This window comes from Leptinotarsa decemlineata, unplaced genomic scaffold, assembly GCF_025532065.1.
Source record: "Leptinotarsa decemlineata unplaced genomic scaffold, Ldec_3_MD MMD2_tig00003294_RagTag_RagTag, whole genome shotgun sequence".
NCBI lineage: Eukaryota > Metazoa > Arthropoda > Insecta > Coleoptera > Chrysomelidae > Leptinotarsa > Leptinotarsa decemlineata.
This window is the reverse complement of record NW_027412585.1, coordinates 143,879-161,834: the sequence shown is the minus strand read 5'-3', so window position 1 is coordinate 161,834 and position 17,956 is coordinate 143,879. Positions and strand designations below refer to the sequence as shown.

Below are 17,956 nucleotides of genomic sequence, written 5' to 3'. Positions count from 1 at the left end.
CCAATAATTGAGTTTGCAACCCTTTCTTGAGTAGTGCAAAATTTCTGTATCGTTTAAATTCGGGAACTTGTGGTTGCATCCCAAGGAATGGTTTGAAAAAGAATCGTTTTTACCTAGTCTGAAGAACCTTTCATATTCAGCGTACTTTTTTGAGAAATTTCAGCCACATTGTCCCACAAAAACGTTAATACACTCCGGACACTTAATCTTATGAACTTCAGATTTCTCCATTTTGTTCACTTCATCTTTGACATAAAAAAAAGTTAGATAACGTGACATGTGTCCTCAACGCCACTTTCACATTAGTTTTTCTAAAAAATTCCGCAATTGTCTCTGTTCTTTTGCCAAAATATGTTAAAGTCACGAATTTCTTGATTTCTGATTGTTTCACCTGGAGCTGTACGTAAATTCAAGGCTTTGTTTTCTGACTAACTTCTGGATTGTGTCTGCATTAAAACCATTATCGACTGCGTATCCCATGTTTTCTTGTTGAAAAAATTATCATATAATGGTATAAGAGGACTACTGCTTAAAATTTTTGATTCGTATCTCACGAACAGGGAGCAGAGGGTATTTGTTAACAATAGATTCTCTAGTTCCAAGCCAGTTACACACAGTGTACCACAAGGGTCAGTTCTTGTACCACTTTTGTTTATCATCTACATCAATGATCTATTCTTTCATTTATTTCCAAATAATATAGTTATTTTTGCTAATGATGCAACACTCATACCTCTACCTTGCCTGTTTGTCTTTTATGCCGTGACAGATATTCATAAAAACACGTATCCAAATCTCATAATCATAATACTAGATCAGCGAATATATTCAAAATACATTATTATCGATTTGACGTGTCCAGGAATAACTCACCTAAACTGCATTAATACAAGTTACCAGCTATTCTGAAACAACTTCTTCTGGATTATTCAAGAGAAAATGCAAAGTACTATTATTAAAATATTGTTTTTATGCCATCAATGAATTTCTCAAAGCTCCTTGGAACGACAACTCCATATGATATTGAGGTTCAGTGTGATTTTAGACAATTTTTTTTTAAACTTATAGTGTAGGTATTTTCACTCTTAGTCGTGTAGGATGAGCCTATGGAGGTATATGTATATTCATGTGTATGTGTGATGTTCCTATTTACAGTGGATGCATTGGTCTTTCTTTTTAAATTGTACATTACTTTAATTTTTGCTACGAAAGGTGGAACATTGACTTGCTACAAATGTATTGTATGGATATGTAACGTGGTCAATGAAGTTCTATTCTATTGTATTCTAGATCTGTATGATTAATGGTTTCAACACAGACACAATCCAGAAGTTAGTCAGAAAAGTCAGCACCAAATTCACGTACACATTAATATACCCCCGGTTAAACGTTCAAAAATCAAGAAATTTTCAGTTCCAACATATTTTGGTAAAAGATCAGAGACAATTGCGGGATTCTTCAGAAAAAATGTTGAAGTGACATTTAGGCCACATACCAGGTTATATAATTTCCTTTTTTATACCAAAGATAAAATGGACAAGATGAAGAAATCCGGAGTTTATAAGCTCAAGTTCCGTAATGTAATAGTGTTTATGTTGGACACTGTGACCGATATACCTCAAAACGGTATGCTGAACATGAAAGGTCATTTAGTTCAGACTAGATAAAAATGATTCGACGTTTTCAAATCAATCCTTGAAATGCAACCACAAGTTACCGAATCTAAACGATACGGAAATTTTGCACTGAAGGCTGGAACTCTTGGAAATTTGTAAGAATAAGCATTGCGGATGTAACCTAATAAATAACCAAATCGACCTGGTCTACTCGCCAGTTTTCAGTTAGCGTACCCACATTGTCACAGGTAAACAAAATTCAGGTAATAAAGTCATTGGTCTGTTAATACCTACAGTGGTGTAAAGATATAGGTATGAGAGTTAACATTGATTGTTAATTATTTCAGTTTATTGTATTAGTTTGAAAATGTCCTGTAGGAGGAAACTGCAGCAACGCAACGTTAGTTACAAATACAAGTGGTATAAAAACATAGGTAGTTTTATTTCTCATTTTCCATCGTTACTGTAGATCTTACGCAAGTCATCCAAAATTTTTCAGTTTTTCTATTTCGTTATTTATTCCACCAGTCCATGGCTGGTGAATTTCCAGTTCTTGCTTTGGAAAATATATTATTCATGATGAAACTAATGATTAATATAGTACAAATACTTCAAAAATACCTCTGAAGTGTAGCCCTCACGCAAGTTGCCTCATATTTTCCACTTTTTCTATTCCGTCATTCATATTACCAGTATGTTGAATTATGGAACAGTTCACAGCTGGTAGAGTTTCAGTGTTCGCTTCAAATAAATTATCATTCATATAAAAAAAGAAGACTGATATAGTACAAATACCACAGCCTGCAAGTAACCTCACACTTTTTTAATTTTTCCATCAGATTATTATTTGATTATTCATTTTATCAGCAAGATGAATCATTTTACAGTTCACAGCTGGTAGATTTTCAGTGCTTGCTTCGAAGAGATTATTATTCATGATGTTACAGATGACGGATATAAAAAAATACTTTCAAAATTCCGCCACAGAAAAACAATTTGATGGATCTCATATTATATGCTTCCTTTTCGATAGTATGCTTCACGGTTCTAGATGCTAGCTTTACTATTCCTTGAATACGGCGAAGACATTTTTTCAACGAAAGATCGAAAGCATGTTTGGAAACATTCATTCGTGAAGGACAGATTCTACAAACATCAACTGTTTTCAAATATAGAAAACGTAATTTGATGTCATGCCACCTAAATTTTTCACACTATAGTTCCAACGCTGTAATTTCTTCAAAAATAATGTGTTTGGTGCATAGAAAAATTAAATATCTTCTAAACTTCTCAAAAAATATATTCATCCGAAAACTCTACAACTATCTACAAATTACTATATTTTTTAGGCCATTGAACATGCTTCTTTCCACTCTTTCGAACTAACCCTCAGTGGCTCAACTGTAGTCCTAAAATCTTTCCATTTGCAATTGAATTCACGTTCATTCAAACGGAGTTTGACGACTTCTTCGTTGTCTGTTTGATTTTTGTATAAAATATTGACAAACTGGCCTTTGTTTTCGCTACTTCTCAGTTCGAAGATAAGTGCAGAAGCGTATTCTGGAGCGCAATCCACAAGCAACTTCAAAGATGAGAGTACACTCAATATTGTGATATCGTGACCTGAAAGCATCAGAAACTTTGGAGTGTCAGTCACTTTTTTGATAATGTCTTCGAACTTAGTAGCTATTAGGTCGATTAGAGGTCCTGAAAGAAAATTTTTAACGATCACCACAAACTTGTAATGATATTAAAGCGGAATTTGATAATTAATCACTAAATTTCTCTGCAAATACAAACATGTTGCAATAAACAAATGTCTGTAACCTATGGTATCATTTGAACCCTGCTTATTCTCAAATAAGGCCGAATTCATTCAGGGGCATATAAGAGTTATTTTAATGATCCAAAAAAATCAGTAGAAATTCTTATACTCACGGATCGGTTTCAAAAAATGCAAATTCCTGATAGGTTCATCCGCTTCTACCTTAGATTGCATAGAGAAGAGATATATATTCAAGGGCAAGAAAATCAACCTGAAGTGAGTCTTGCGACCTGTACTTGGCAAGGCAAGAATCAAGCCAATGAACTATGTCGAATAAAAATTTTCAGGTAGTTGCCATATTATGTATATAGCAACTACCACTTATCCATCCATCCACTTATCCGCATCGATCTGGAGAACGCCACACACCAGCTGCAACAGGCGATCATCCAAACGATGGCAAGAAGCGCACGGGAAGTCCCAGCCCTGCGCTTCAACTTCCAAGAGCATCTCCCACTAGAAACGGTAGAGCTGATTAGAATAAGAAGACGCCTGAAAAGGTGCATACAAAGAGCCAATAGATTACTCAGAGACGAACTGATAGCTATCCGAGACAGCCAATGGACTACCCGTCTGGAACGGTTATCCACATACCGAAGCCAAAGGAGAACCACCTATTCCCAGATAATCACAGGCCAATCAGCTTACTACCTTCCATAAGCAAAGTGGCGGAGCGTGTCACCTTGGAGAGACTCGAAGACCCAACCAGAGAACTAGGAATCTTATCAGATGAACAGTTCGACTTTAGACAGAAGACTCGACAGAGCTACAAGTCCTAAGGGTAGTACTTTACGACCAAAGGCGTCAACGTCGGCAAAGGATACAACACAGGAGCTATCTTCTTAGACGTCTCCAAGGCGTTCGACAGAGTTTGGCATGATGAACCCCTGGCCAAAATGGGCAATTTTGGCTACACAAAATCGATGGTAAGATTAGTCCAGTCTTTTCTAGCTGACAGGCGATGCTGTTGCAGAGTAGGATACGAACTATCAACAATTCGACTACTGAAGGCAGGGGTTCTGCAAGGTGCAGTCCTTTTGCCACACCTCTTCCCGTTATACACAGCAGACGTGCCCAAGCCGGAGAACAACTTCAACAGATTGGCGCTCTACGCGGACAACACGGCCCTGCTGGTGAGATCTACGAGCCAAGCGCATGTCACCAGATATTTGCAGCAACAGGCAGATATATTAGAGGAATGGGCCAACCTGTGGAAGATCAGTATAAACCCTGACAAGAGTCAGGCAATACTGTTCACCTGGAGGTTGGTACAACCGGAAGGCAACGTTACCTTCAACGGACAAGAGATTTCGTGCATGAACCAACGAAGCAAGATATTTGGGGGTCACCCTAGACAGGAAATTATTATTCAGGTCTCACGTATGGGAGAGAATCGAAATGGCGAGATCTGCCAGACAACGCCTAGCACCAATAATAGGCCACAGAAGTAACATTGAAATGAAAGTTAAGTTGTTGATGATAAGAACCGTTCTCATGCCCATAATTCTGTATGCTTGCACTGCCTGGGGCTAGTGCGCACAGACATACAGAACTCAGATCCAAAGATTTATGAACGCGTGGGTGAGGGCCGCTGTAAACGCTCCGAGGTATATGCCCAAGATATATATATATATATATATATATATATATATATATATATATATATATATATATATATATATATATATATATATATATAACGATTCTAAAAATATCTGTGCTAAATGTCAGTGAATTTTTCAAATTTTCCTAATATTAAATCCAATAATAGTTCATGTAAATAAAATGATGAAGTTCGTTAAAAAATAAAAGTTCAGAAGTTGTGATTTTCACACTGGAAGTTCCTTGTGACTGGAAAACTTTTGATTCGATTTGGAGGTTATGAATTGTTCAAGATTTTCAAAAAATGTATTCTTCTTATGGATTGGGAATTATAAATAATATTGTAATACCTCAAAACTGGTACAGCTTCCCTGAATTGGTTTTCCCTTGATTGGAATTTTGAATTCTTCCAGACACTCTAAAATCTCCAGTAAGTATCCTTTCTTGTTATTATTATTTATACTCTGGCTCCTATTGATGGATTTATATTGATAAGAACATGCAAAACGGCCTTTTCTCTTTCTTTTCCTTTTTTTAAATTTCTAACAGCTCTTCAAAAAATTCGCGTCTGGACAATTCAAAAGCTTCTCTCCTCTTTATTGATTCACCCCTGGCAACCAGACAAAATTTTCCTGCCTACTGCTTTTCATAACAATAATTTTGAAATTTCTTCAATTTTGACACTTTTCACTGTTCACACATATTATATTTACGATTTCTGTTTCCCAATTTTCACTAATACTAATAATGATTAATTTTGATTACATTTCATCACATTTTGTTTTCAATTTTTCTAATTTTGAATCCAAAATTCATCATTTTTCAGAAGTTAACACCTCCTTTTCAATTTATCAATCTGATTGGCTACTCTTTAGTTGCATCCAAATCATGTACTGAGTGTTCTTATCATTTTTCAGATAAAATTCCTAATGTCAGTGTTAATTTAATTTTTGTTATTAATTTGTAGTGTAAATCTGTTTTATTGTATGTTATTATGTTGTATTAATGTCTTTACTGTTTTCAGTGTATTTATCCCGATGATTGATGATTTCTGGTTAGTTGTGCTGTTTGGAAATGATCTGAAATACTCTAATACTGATAAGTCACAACTTTGCCTGATCTGGGCATGAACATTACTCCAAATTATACAGATAAGAATTTGAATAAAGGTAAAGTATCTGGCTTTCTAATAAAATTAAACATCTAAGAATAACTTTGATTTTCACAAACTTTCAACACTGAACTAACAAAATATGTGAACTTTTAACATCAAATTGATAATAATATGAAAAACTTTTAACATCGAACTATCAAAATAAATACAAACTTTTAACTTTTAACTACTAAAATAAATGTAAACTTTTAACTAATTAAAATTTGAAAATCTTTAACTTTGCATTAATCTTATATATATATATATATATATATATATATATATATATATATATATATATATATATATACCTATACGAGACCTAGACCTGGACACGCAATATGTGGAAGCATATATGAGAGAACACGCAGAAAGCATGTTCGATAGAATCAGATCGCATGACAATTCAGCGCTACGCGATCTACAGGATGCTTCAAACAGGGATGACCCCAGATTCCGAAAAAGGGATAAACAGGCCGACCAAAGAAAATCAGAGACCACCTCCGAGAGTCGCTGTGAGGCGACTCCTGTAAGTATACCAATTGGGTTAACCAGATCAGCTCTCCTTCAGCATTGAGGTTCACCGTGGAACAATCGACCGGGATTCTCTTTCAGGTTCACCGAGAAACACTCGACCGCGATTTCATGAACAGGAGCCGCCGGTTAGCTTTTGGGGGCCCCATGCAAAAATTCAGTTAGGAAAGTCATGACACAACAATTTAACAGATTGGAAAGTAAAAGCACCTAAGGGCTGACTTTCGATCGGAAAAAGGTCAGATGTCAATGTTGGTGAAGTGCCAATCAGTAGCATTGAGGATGGCTCCAGGAGGATGGAATGGTGTATTGGGTTTTCCTCACAAAATTTATTTTGTGAGGCGAAGTTTTTACTCCAGAGCACTCAACCCAGAAAGGGGCATGTGGGGGAAATCACTAGTCATTGGTGAACCATCAAGATGAATAAACCTCCGAAAGAGCCAGGTACTGGTGCTAGCGAAACGTTAGGATGCAGTTCCAAACCACCATAGCCTTCAAACCCGAATGAAGATCGTAACACTGAAAAAGTCGACCGCGAAAGCCTCAATCAATTATGTATATGAGTAATAATCATTGAGAATTAGCTTTCAATAATCTCCCCAACTTTTTCACGAAACATTTTTTCCATCTGTAATAGGGAAGCACCTACGTATCGTTGATACACCCTGTATAGCAAATCTGAGGTATCCAAACCCCACCTCGGAGTATATGCCTTGCATTGACAGACCATTCAATCTCAAATCACTACCCAACTTAATTATTTCATGCAATATCATCCATCAAAAATGTATACCTACGACTATCAACTTTATCTTTTTTTTTTCAACAATAGCGCATTCAAATTTTTCGTGGCACATTTTGAAACTTAGAGACTTTTTATTTCATAAGAGAATGTAGTGTTACAATTTTTGGAAAAGATTTCTCAGTGGTCAATTCTGCAAGAGTTAACAAAAGTTGATATACTATTTTGTACCTGATCTGTATCTACACATTTCCATGTTAGCCGTGTATAATCCCCAATAAGTGAAATACATTGACTTCAATTTATTGAAACTCACTGTTTCAGTCCATTCTGGCAGAGTGAGATTGTAGGTAGATTCAATAAAGAGTATATCATAGATCCACATTACCAATTCAAAACTATTAATTTCTTTTCCAGTATTTCTGGACAAATTTCCGAGAAACTCGCCATTTTCTTTTGCAAATTCCTCGAACTTCTTGTCTCTCAATTCTTTGAACATTTTGTTGTATTTTGGGCAAGGTTTCTCCATGGCTATAACTGGATCATTTTCCTCTGGAGTTGTATGTATGGGAATTGGCATCCAAAGTAATTGGCTATCCCAGATCTGACGTTCAACTGGTGGAAATAGACCAGCCACAGTTGCTGCAGCCGACATGAGGCATCTGTCGCTGTTGGATGACTCAACTCTGATATCTTTATGACTGTAGAGGTCAGGCAGAAATCCTGTATACCTGTTCCGTAACCACTTTCCAAGGTCATAGGTCTGTTTTTTTCCTAGCTGAAAATGGAATAGTTTCATATTTTCTATACGAATAATTTTTAATATTGAGCTGCTCACAAAAGTGTAAGGATAGTCAACGTTGTCTGCAAGCATTTTCAAACAAATATTGTTTTTCATAAGGAGAAGTATACAAAATAGAAAAGTATTATTCGAAAGGTGTATATTTTAAGGAGATATTCGTTTCTGAGAACGAATGTAAAGTACTTTTCTTTAATGTCACCCCCTTTTTATTTTTTGAACGGGCCAACACGAAAAATTGAAATTTGGGATAATTGAATTAATGCATGAATACCTTATTCTGTAGTGAAATGACAGATGAAACATTCAAGATGGAAACTGGGCGTCATCTGGGAAAAAAAAATTAAATGGAAAGGGGGGTCTCGTGACACACATTTTCAAAGATCCTGACAAATGCTTCACAACCTGGAAATATAATGTCAATATCTTCAACTACTACAAAATGAAAGAACTTTTAATAATTGCCTGAATAATTGACATTCAACTACATAATATGGGGTAATAACCTTGAGGTCAGTTCAGAAGATGTTCGAAATGATTGCCTTGAACTTCTTGACATATGAACAGCTTATCCGATATTTCACGCCGAACATTTTCGAACACAGGAATGTCAATATCTATACAAATATTCATTATTCTCTGCCGTATATCCAATATTGAAGCAGATTCAGTTTTGTACACCTTCTGTTTCAAAAAGCCCAATAAAGAAAGTCCAAAAGTGTCAAATCTGGCGAGCTGGCTGACCATTCTGTAGGACCTCGACGGCCAACCCAACGACCGGGAAAAGTAGTATCCAAATGGCTTCTTACTCACCTGGAGTAATGTGGTGGTGCTCCATCTTGTTGGAATACAATATACATATCGAATTCATTGTGATTCGCTTCGACGATTTCAGTGATGAGAGGGTCAACAGTAGTTTTCAGTATATTCAAATAGGGTCCTACTGTTCAATTTTGATCGATAAATAGAGGTCCTACAATATAGTTTTCCAATATTCCTTGCCAAACGTTATTTTTTTCTGAATATTGGATATGTGTTTCCCGGAAAACATAAGGGTTGGTGTCACTTCAATAACGGCAGTTCTGTCTATGAACATTACCGTTTGAAAAAAATGTACATTCGTCACTGAAACAATTATTGTGGACGTAGGTCGCCTTGCAATGGTTTTCGTCATGATTTCGCAGAAATCTGTTCTTCAATCAGGGTCGTCTTCAGTTAATTGGTGTACCATTTCAATTTTTGTATGGATGATACCTATTTCTCTTCAAAACTCTCCACACAGTCTTAGTAGACACCTCACAAACATTCGCGATGGAATATGTAGACTGTTCAAGGTTTACTAGCATCTCCCCAATTATTTGCACTTGCTGTTCTTCCGGAATGGACGGATGACCTGTGGGCTTTTTGTTATGTACACTACTGGTAGTTGTGAATTTGGATACAAGTTCCCTCAAATATTCTCTATAGATTGAAAGATTCGGAAAACGTTCATTGAAAATCCTTTCGCTTCATTTGTTTCTTTCAATGAACAAGAATTGATCATTTTAGAGATTGTTGAAGTGGTACCTTTCTACTAGTAAAACCAAAAACTAAATGAGAATATTCTAAATATCGATATTAATGTGTTTGTCTTCAGGAAATTATTAAATGTTCCGCTATTTTGTAGAAGGTGAAGATATTGACTTCATATTCTAGGGTTGTAAAGTTATCTCAGGAGCTTCAAAATGATGTGTCACAAGACCTCCTTTCCATTTTTTTCCCAGATGACACCCAGTCGCCATCTTGAAAGTTCCATCTTTCAATTTCACTTCAAAATGAAATATTCATGCAATAATTTCATTATCTCAAATTTCAATATTTTGAGTTGACCCGTTCAAAAAATAAAAGGTGGGGGACATTAATGAAATCCACTACTGTATATTCAAATAACATGCTATTGTAGGATTTCCACTAGACAGTTCACAAAACCACAACATATGTTTCCACAAACCATACATTGTCAGGGACCGTTTAAGTATTACATGAGCATATTTATTACAATCATTCACCCACCCCCCCATCTTCATTGTCAGCAAAAGTAAGCAAACCTTTCACTTCTCCCTCCAATGCTTACGTAAACATTGTTATTAGCATTTTTTTCAATATTGTCTGTTTTTATTGATTCATGGGCAGCAGTTATAATTATAGAATTGAGAAAATAGATTGAGTATAGAGGACTTCAACGCATATAATATTCATTCAAACAAACTTTATTGACACAGTATTCAACAAAGAGTAAGATACAAATATCATAAACCTAAGTTATACTTCGAACAAACCAAACTTCTTTAAAATTTTTGGTATACATATTAATTTCAATTTACACCCTTCAGTCCATGACACCCAAATCCATGATTCTGAGTTCTCAATTACATTGGATGTTTGCTGCTCTATGTTGTGTATAGGCTCATTCTCATGCTGTTTTGAAATATCTACATCGTTCTCATCGAAGCATTCAACGTCGTGGTTCTCTAAATTTTGAATAATACACCCCAGTTCACTAGCACGACCAGCAGCAACTCTTATAGGCCTAACTTTGACATCAGTATGCCTGTTTACTTTTTTTATAGATCTTCTCGAAATGACGATATAATGACTTGACGGAAGCATGATGAGGGCCACACGTTTTGCTTATTCGAATTGATAACTTCAATTTTACCACCGAACAAAAACCTCCACCATCCAAAACCAAACTGTTTTACTTTTACTGGTGGTGGAAGAAACCTGTTGTCTAGTAATCTAAATAGAACACTTCTTAAACGACAGCATTTTATGTTTCTACATTTTACAATTTGAAGCACGTATTGGCTTTCACGCACATGTTCTGTGAGTCCAAATGAGACCCAAAACATGTAGGTATTATGAAGAAAAACAAGTACAACCCAGTACTTTGAAATGTGTAATTGACTTAGTGGAATCCTACTTCAGCAAGTGCTGAAAATGTGATCCATTTGCTTCCATACAATAATGCAGATTTTGTTCAAATCTATTCCCAACATTCTGTAGCATATCAGGTGTCATACTTCTGCACTCTGCTGTAATTCGTTGGCGAAGATCTTCTATGGACTCGGGCTGCGTAGCAAAACATTTATTTTTTAAGTGTTCCCAAAGAAAAAAGTCTGAAGGCGATAAATCTGGGGACCTGGCAGGCCATTCGATGGGGCCTCTCCTTCCAATCCACCGTCCAGGAAACCGGTCATCTAAAAACTGTCTTACCGGAGCAACATAGTGAGGAGGTGCTCCATCTTGCTGGAAATGAAGCCGATCATCATTATGATTTTGGTCATTTTCAATTATTTCTGTTTTGAGAGGATCAATTGTATCTTCAAGCATGTTCAGGTAGACCTCACCAGTTAAATTCCCAGGAATAAAGAGTGGCCCTACGATATGACTACCTAATATGCCACACCAGACATTGATTTTTTGAGGGTACTGGGTATGGACCTCTCGGAATGCGTGTGGATTACTGTCATCCCAGTAACGGCAATTATGCCTATTCACAGCTACATTCAAAAAAAATGTACTCTCATCGGAAAAGCACGTGTTGAATGATAAGTGCGGATCATCAATTAGTAGCTGGCTCAGTTGTTCACAAAATTGCAGCCTTCTATCAGGATCATCTTCATTGAGTTCCTGTACTGATTTAATTTTGTACAGATGAAATTTATAGGCTTTTAATATCCGTATTATGAACGAACGGGAGACACCTGAGGCTGCAGCAAGCTGACAGGTACTTTGACAGGTACTTTGAGTATGATCCAATTCAACATGTCCCAAAACAGCGATTTCCACTGCTTCATTTCTGATCGGTTTCCGTGGCTGGTGTTTCACATTACAGACAGATCCGGTATCGACAAACTTTTGGATAACTTGGCAACGTACGAATCATTCACATTTTTCCCGGGATGACTGTTATTAAAGAGGCGAGCAGTAAGTCTAGCACAACTATTATGTTGATAATAAAGTTTAACAATTTCAACTCGTTCAGGAATGGAATAAACCATTTTTACAGTAAAGTTGAAATAATTTCAAAATCAACCGAACTGAATCAATGAACGTTTGCCTAAATTATTTTTGTACACTTATCTGCTGTTGTTATTTGAACCAAAAAACGCACGAGAGATATTGAGGAATGTAGTAGTGATAAAAATGCCGTTTTTTTGGCATTTTCATTAACACCAAAAATATCGAGTAAATGTTCTTGCTTTTTTTATAACTATTCAAGTAAATACAACAAATTAGGTATCATTGGAAAGAGAATTTTGAGCCATATGATATATCAATCGACCCCACAAAAGTAGAAAAATACATCTGAAATGTGCCCCCCTCAAAAGCAAAATTGACCTGTCTGAGCATTTTTGCGTTAAGTTACAAAAAAAGGAGAAAAGCAAGGTGCATACTCTTCGTTGGACCACTCGATATGTAAAAAGAAGTAAATAACTACTGCTGACGTAATCACAATCTATATCCCCTGCCTCGCATGTTATCAAAAATGAGTAAAGTAAAGACCTCCTCCCGCCCCCCTATATGTCTTACGTAATATTTGAATGGCCCCCATCCGTAACAGCATGAAATAGCTGCATTCAATAGTACGCTCCACGGACTATTGCATATTTCTCCATCAGAAAGTAATTTTCAGAGAAAGCTGAATTACGTCGAACAAATCACTGTCGACAACGCTCACAAGATAGATATTATCGACTCCATTCTCTCGAAAAAACTACGAGAACAAGCCATAGACCAGATCCACCCAACTTTCAGAAACAGTAACGTGACGCGTTTTTTTTATAACGATAGTTTTCACCGGTACAACTGAGAAAAAAAAAGGTTTTTGTTTCCTGTTTCCCCGTCCTTATATAAAAAGGAAAGAAAATCTTCCAAAGGAAGATTAATTAACTCCATACAAAGATGTATAGATCATGCAGAGGAGTAACTTTCAGACATACTGATAGAAAAACCCTTCTCGAAACAGTTACTTTCATGTATACATTAAATTACTCGAAAGAAAAATACTTTTAGAACAACTACTCTCATATGAATATTGAATTATGCAAAAAAATACTTTTTCCTATTCAGTTTGTACTCCAAACATTCGTTATGGAATTGAATCGTTTACAGGATTGCTACACAATATAATTAATGAAAAAAGAGAAATTTCACTTACATGGAACACCGTAACCTTCAATAACGAATATCCGATGTTTCGGAATAAGACATATGCTTTATTGCCTCTTCAGTACCAATCTGGATAACAAAAATGAAGCATTTAATTCATTCATAAAATTACGACTTCATGTCAAGAATCAGTTGTATCTACTCATATTGTAATTGTAAGTGTTTCAGTCCGAAATATTGGATGATCACCAGTGATGATGATAGTGTTCTATGTAAGAGATATTTCACCTCTTTCATGTAGTATATTGTGTAGGAATCCTGGGAATGATATCTGATTCGATTCCATAACGATTGTTTGAAATACAAACTGCACGAAGAAAAATGTTTTTGTATAATTCATATAAAAGTAGTTCTTTCGAAAGTTTTTTTTTTGTGTAATTCAAGGTTTACATGAAAGCAGTTGTTTGAAGTATAATTTATCTTCCAGTTTGTTTGCATAATCTACACATCTTTGTATAGAGTTATTTCTCCGAAATTGATTGCTTTCTTCCTTTCATTGAAATAATTACACATTTTTTCGTATAAAGAAAAAAGGAGCCGAGAAACGAATTCATCCCAAGCATATACCCCTTACAATTAGGGCGTTATTTATTTCAACACTATAGACAACTCAAAATCCATACTGTCAAATGTCTCAATGAAAAACATTCTTGCTGTTATGTCCCAAATATTGGAGTTGATGAAGATCCATAGTAATTTCAAAAACTACACCTCAGTTAAAAAATCGGCCTCTGATACGCCACACTTCCACTTGATACTCTGTATATTGGAGGCTGCTTCAAAAAAGCAATGGTATTCAAAACTGTCATATAAAACATTTCTCAATAATTTGACTCCTTCATCTCAAACTGATAATGGTACTTAGAGTATCACAAATTGAAAAACTTACGTTTGTTAGTTGTCCAAAACCATCAGGCCATATTTTGTGTCCCATTTCAGCATAGGGGTCGGTGGGGTACGAGAAATATATTGGTGACCTGTCGCCATGTCGAAATATCTGTGAAAATAGAAAATGAAAATGTTTTAGTCGAAATACAAAGCAGTAAATAAAGTTCGTCAAGCCATAATTCAAAGTTAGTACCAGAATCGATTACATCTTCATTTACAACCTGCTTGTTATTAAAATCGTTTTGAATAATGAATTATATAATGAGTGAAACTCATTATAATCCTTTCTATATTCAGTGTGTGAAAGCCAAATGGAATAAATGCACTATTTCGGTTACGGTACATATTTAAAAAAATTCCGAAACACGTCAAATATAAATCATAATTCGACATATTTCAACAGAAAAACCCCCCTCGAAAGACAGGTACAACCCCCAATTTTTCAAATGGGAAGTATAAGCTTATGATATATCGTTTGAAAGGTATCTTCATTCTCTATTCAAAAAGGTTTTTGCTACAATTCATATTGAATAAATTGAAATCTTGTGGTTACCGAAATTCGTTGAAATACACTCAAAACGTATTTCATGTTGACGTGTTGATAATAAGGTACTAAGCAAAAACCATAGAAATGTTATTTTTTAGATAATATCCTTAAAAAATAATTTCCGTGGCAACGTTAGTTTAAAACGCTTCGTCAACTTGTTTTGTAGTTGTAACATTTTAAATTATAGTATTTTAATTTGAGTTTTGAGTTCAATAACTTCAAATCCGACAGATGATTAGATTAACGGAAATGCATATAGTAACAGTTTTACAAACACAACAGGAAGTAGCTCACTTATTTCATAAGAAATTTTCTAATTTACCGCCCATATCTCAAGGAACAATGAGCAAAATAGTGAAGCAGTTTCGCGAGCTTGGTCATGTGGGGCAGATAAAAAAGCAGCTGCAAAATCAATGAGTGATGAACTCAAATTAGATGTGATGCTTGAGATTGAGGAAAACTCCCATACATCGAGTAGACATCGAGTCAAAAAAATAAAATGCATCCCTATAAAATTATACCTACTCAGGAGCTCGTGGAAAACGATTTTGATAGAAGAACTTATTTTTGTGAGTAAATGATGGTCATGTTGGATAACAATATCATCTAATTAAAACACGTTATGTTTTCTGATAAGTGTATTTTGTCTCTTATAGGTCATGCTAATCGGCAAAATTGCCGCTACTGATCAACGGAAAATCCTCACTGGATGAGAGAAGAACACACATACCCTCAAAAGGTTAATGTTTGGGTAGAGATTATAAGAAACCATATCATTGGTTCCTTTTTCATTGAGAGCAATTCGAATGTCGATAATTATTTGGCACCACTTCAAAATTATATCATTCCAAGTTTAGCAAATTTATATCCTGATCCAGGAAACTTTCAAGTTCCAGTTCGAGGTATTGCCATCCCGGCAAGGATCTATTGAATGGCCAGCGCGATCACCTGATCTTTCATCGTTGGATTTCTTTTTCTGGGGATATGTAAAGAGCAATGTATACAAAACTAAAGTTCAGATTTGAATGACTTGAAAGAAAGAATAACGCTTGCGACTAGATCGTCGTTAGTTAGGGAAGCCACAGATTATGCTGTAGACGACCCCTCCCGATATAGAAGGCCCCGACACTCTGTCGAATAAGGTCCTCATATCCCCCGTTAACGGATGAATAACTTTCTCATCCATCCCACCCCAGCCAGGTAGGGGTATCCCGTGAAGGGCGGCACTGATGTCTAAGGACTTCATGCCGTCATGAATCAGTCATGAACCCATTGGTCCTTCTCGAGACCAACAATCGTAGGTCGAAAGGGTAGGGGAGCTGGTCTCCAAACCTGAAAGAAATGAAGATGACATTCTGCGACTGGATCAGTCACACCTGATATGTTAAATGATGTGAAAAGACATTTATTTGAGATTAGGATGTTGCCAAGACGTTCACGGTGAACATTTTGAACATCTACGTCGTTAATATCCATAGTTCTTTATCGAATTCTACATTTTATTACGTTTTGCGTTACATTTTAGTTTTTGAGTGTATTTTATTGAATTTCGGTAACCAAATGATTTTAGTTTATTTTATCTCAATTCTTGCAATAAACTTGATACCGATATTATTCTTGAATGGAGAATCAAGAGACCTTTCAAACGAAAAAATGGGGGTTGTTCCTGTCATTCAATGGGTTCGAAGATAGGGATGGCATTTTTACGTTGAAAAATGTCGAATTATAATTTACATTGGACGTGTACATTTTTTAAAAAATATGTACAGTAACCGAAATAGTGAATTTATTCCAATTGGCTTTTACACACTGTATCTAGGTTTCAATCCACTGTGAAGTCATTTTTGAAAAAAAATTCAATAGGATGTTTTCAGTCATGTTCATCAAAGATTTTCAGAGAAATTTATTCATGAAATAATGATGAATGGAATGGAATAATGATTCACTGAAGAATCACCATTTTATTCTGCAACGAAACATTCATGACCATTGCACTTTGTTTTCTGTACTGGTTTTTCGAAATACCTTTATTATGTCTCATAGTCTCTTGGTATGACATTATTACTCATTTTTTGGGAATTTCAATGTGGAAATTGCTGACAATCACTGAACTATTCAAGAACGAAAGTTCAGTGAGGTAATATTTTTCTCACAACATTTCAAGAAATAACGGTTACTCATTTCATAGTAACACCTTGTTTAAATCAATATTATCGGTAAAAAAGTAGATCAGAACAAAACTGTCCACAAACATGGCGTGTTCGTAGAAAAAGTGTTTATTATTCGTACTTACCACAACAACTGACAATAATTCACTTTTTTCCTGTTCTGCAGGATAATTCATCGTTTAAAGCGATTCACTCCTAAAAATGTAGATATTACTTTTGAATCTTAAAAAACTTTCACGAACCACTTTCTATTCATTCTTAGCCTCACTGAGGAGCAACGTTGCCAATATTATGTTCACTAGTGTATACAGGGTGGAAAAATTGGCAAAAAATCATTTTAATTCATCATTCATCGAGTTTGATTTTTGACAACATTTAATTTACCACAAATCAGCCTGTTACTTTTCCAACAGAAATAAAAATAAATTCCAGCAGTGGATTCAGAGAGAAGGCGACCCCTCATAGCTACCAATTTATTAGAGTGCTACTTTATAGCATATCATTATGGGATCTATTCCAGAATATTCTGAAGTACCATGTATATGTGTGACAATAACAATAACAATAATATATTTTACCGCAAAGTCATTGAGGCAATTTATATACAGACAGCCAAGACAAATGATTTCCGATTTTGTTGACAAAAAAAATATTTGAAATAAAGTTTTCAGCAATGTGAAAAATGTGTGAAAGAACAAATTTGTTATCACTTTACAATAGAACACAATAAAATATTTTATATTAGTTCATCAGGATTGTCCACTTTACCTTATTCATTTATTATAATTTCTAACACACCGATTATAACATTTGTGTCATTTAAATGTCACACAATCTTATACCAATCACACGCATCAATCATCGTATT

General features: G+C 35.4%; 1 protein-coding gene across 1 annotated transcript; it reads right to left on the bottom strand.

The window, feature by feature from the left end:
* Window positions 1-2,895: 2,895 nt before the first annotated feature.
* Window positions 2,896-17,369, bottom strand: LOC111505290 (lysosomal acid phosphatase). The gene is made up of 4 exons (XM_023160068.2): window positions 17,214-17,369; window positions 14,375-14,482; window positions 7,704-8,250; window positions 2,896-3,323 (listed from the first exon to the last, which is right to left on the bottom strand). The coding sequence occupies exons 1-4, from the start codon at window positions 17,262-17,264 to the stop codon at window positions 2,962-2,964; spliced, it is 1,068 nt and encodes a 355-aa protein (XP_023015836.2). The 5' UTR covers window positions 17,265-17,369; the 3' UTR covers window positions 2,896-2,961.
* Window positions 17,370-17,956: the final 587 nt, after the last annotated feature.

Coding starts and splice junctions, on each gene's coding strand:
- LOC111505290 (XM_023160068.2), bottom strand. CDS start 17,264: ATGAATTATCCTGCAGAACAGGAAAAAAGTGAATTATTGTCAGTTGTT. Junction 14,483..17,213: donor AATTATTGTCAGTTGTTGTG/GTAAGTACGAAT, acceptor CTATTTTCACAG/ATATTTCGACATGGCGACAG. Junction 8,251..14,374: donor GTTTTGGACAACTAACAAAC/GTAAGTTTTTCA, acceptor TTCCATTTTCAG/CTAGGAAAAAAACAGACCTA.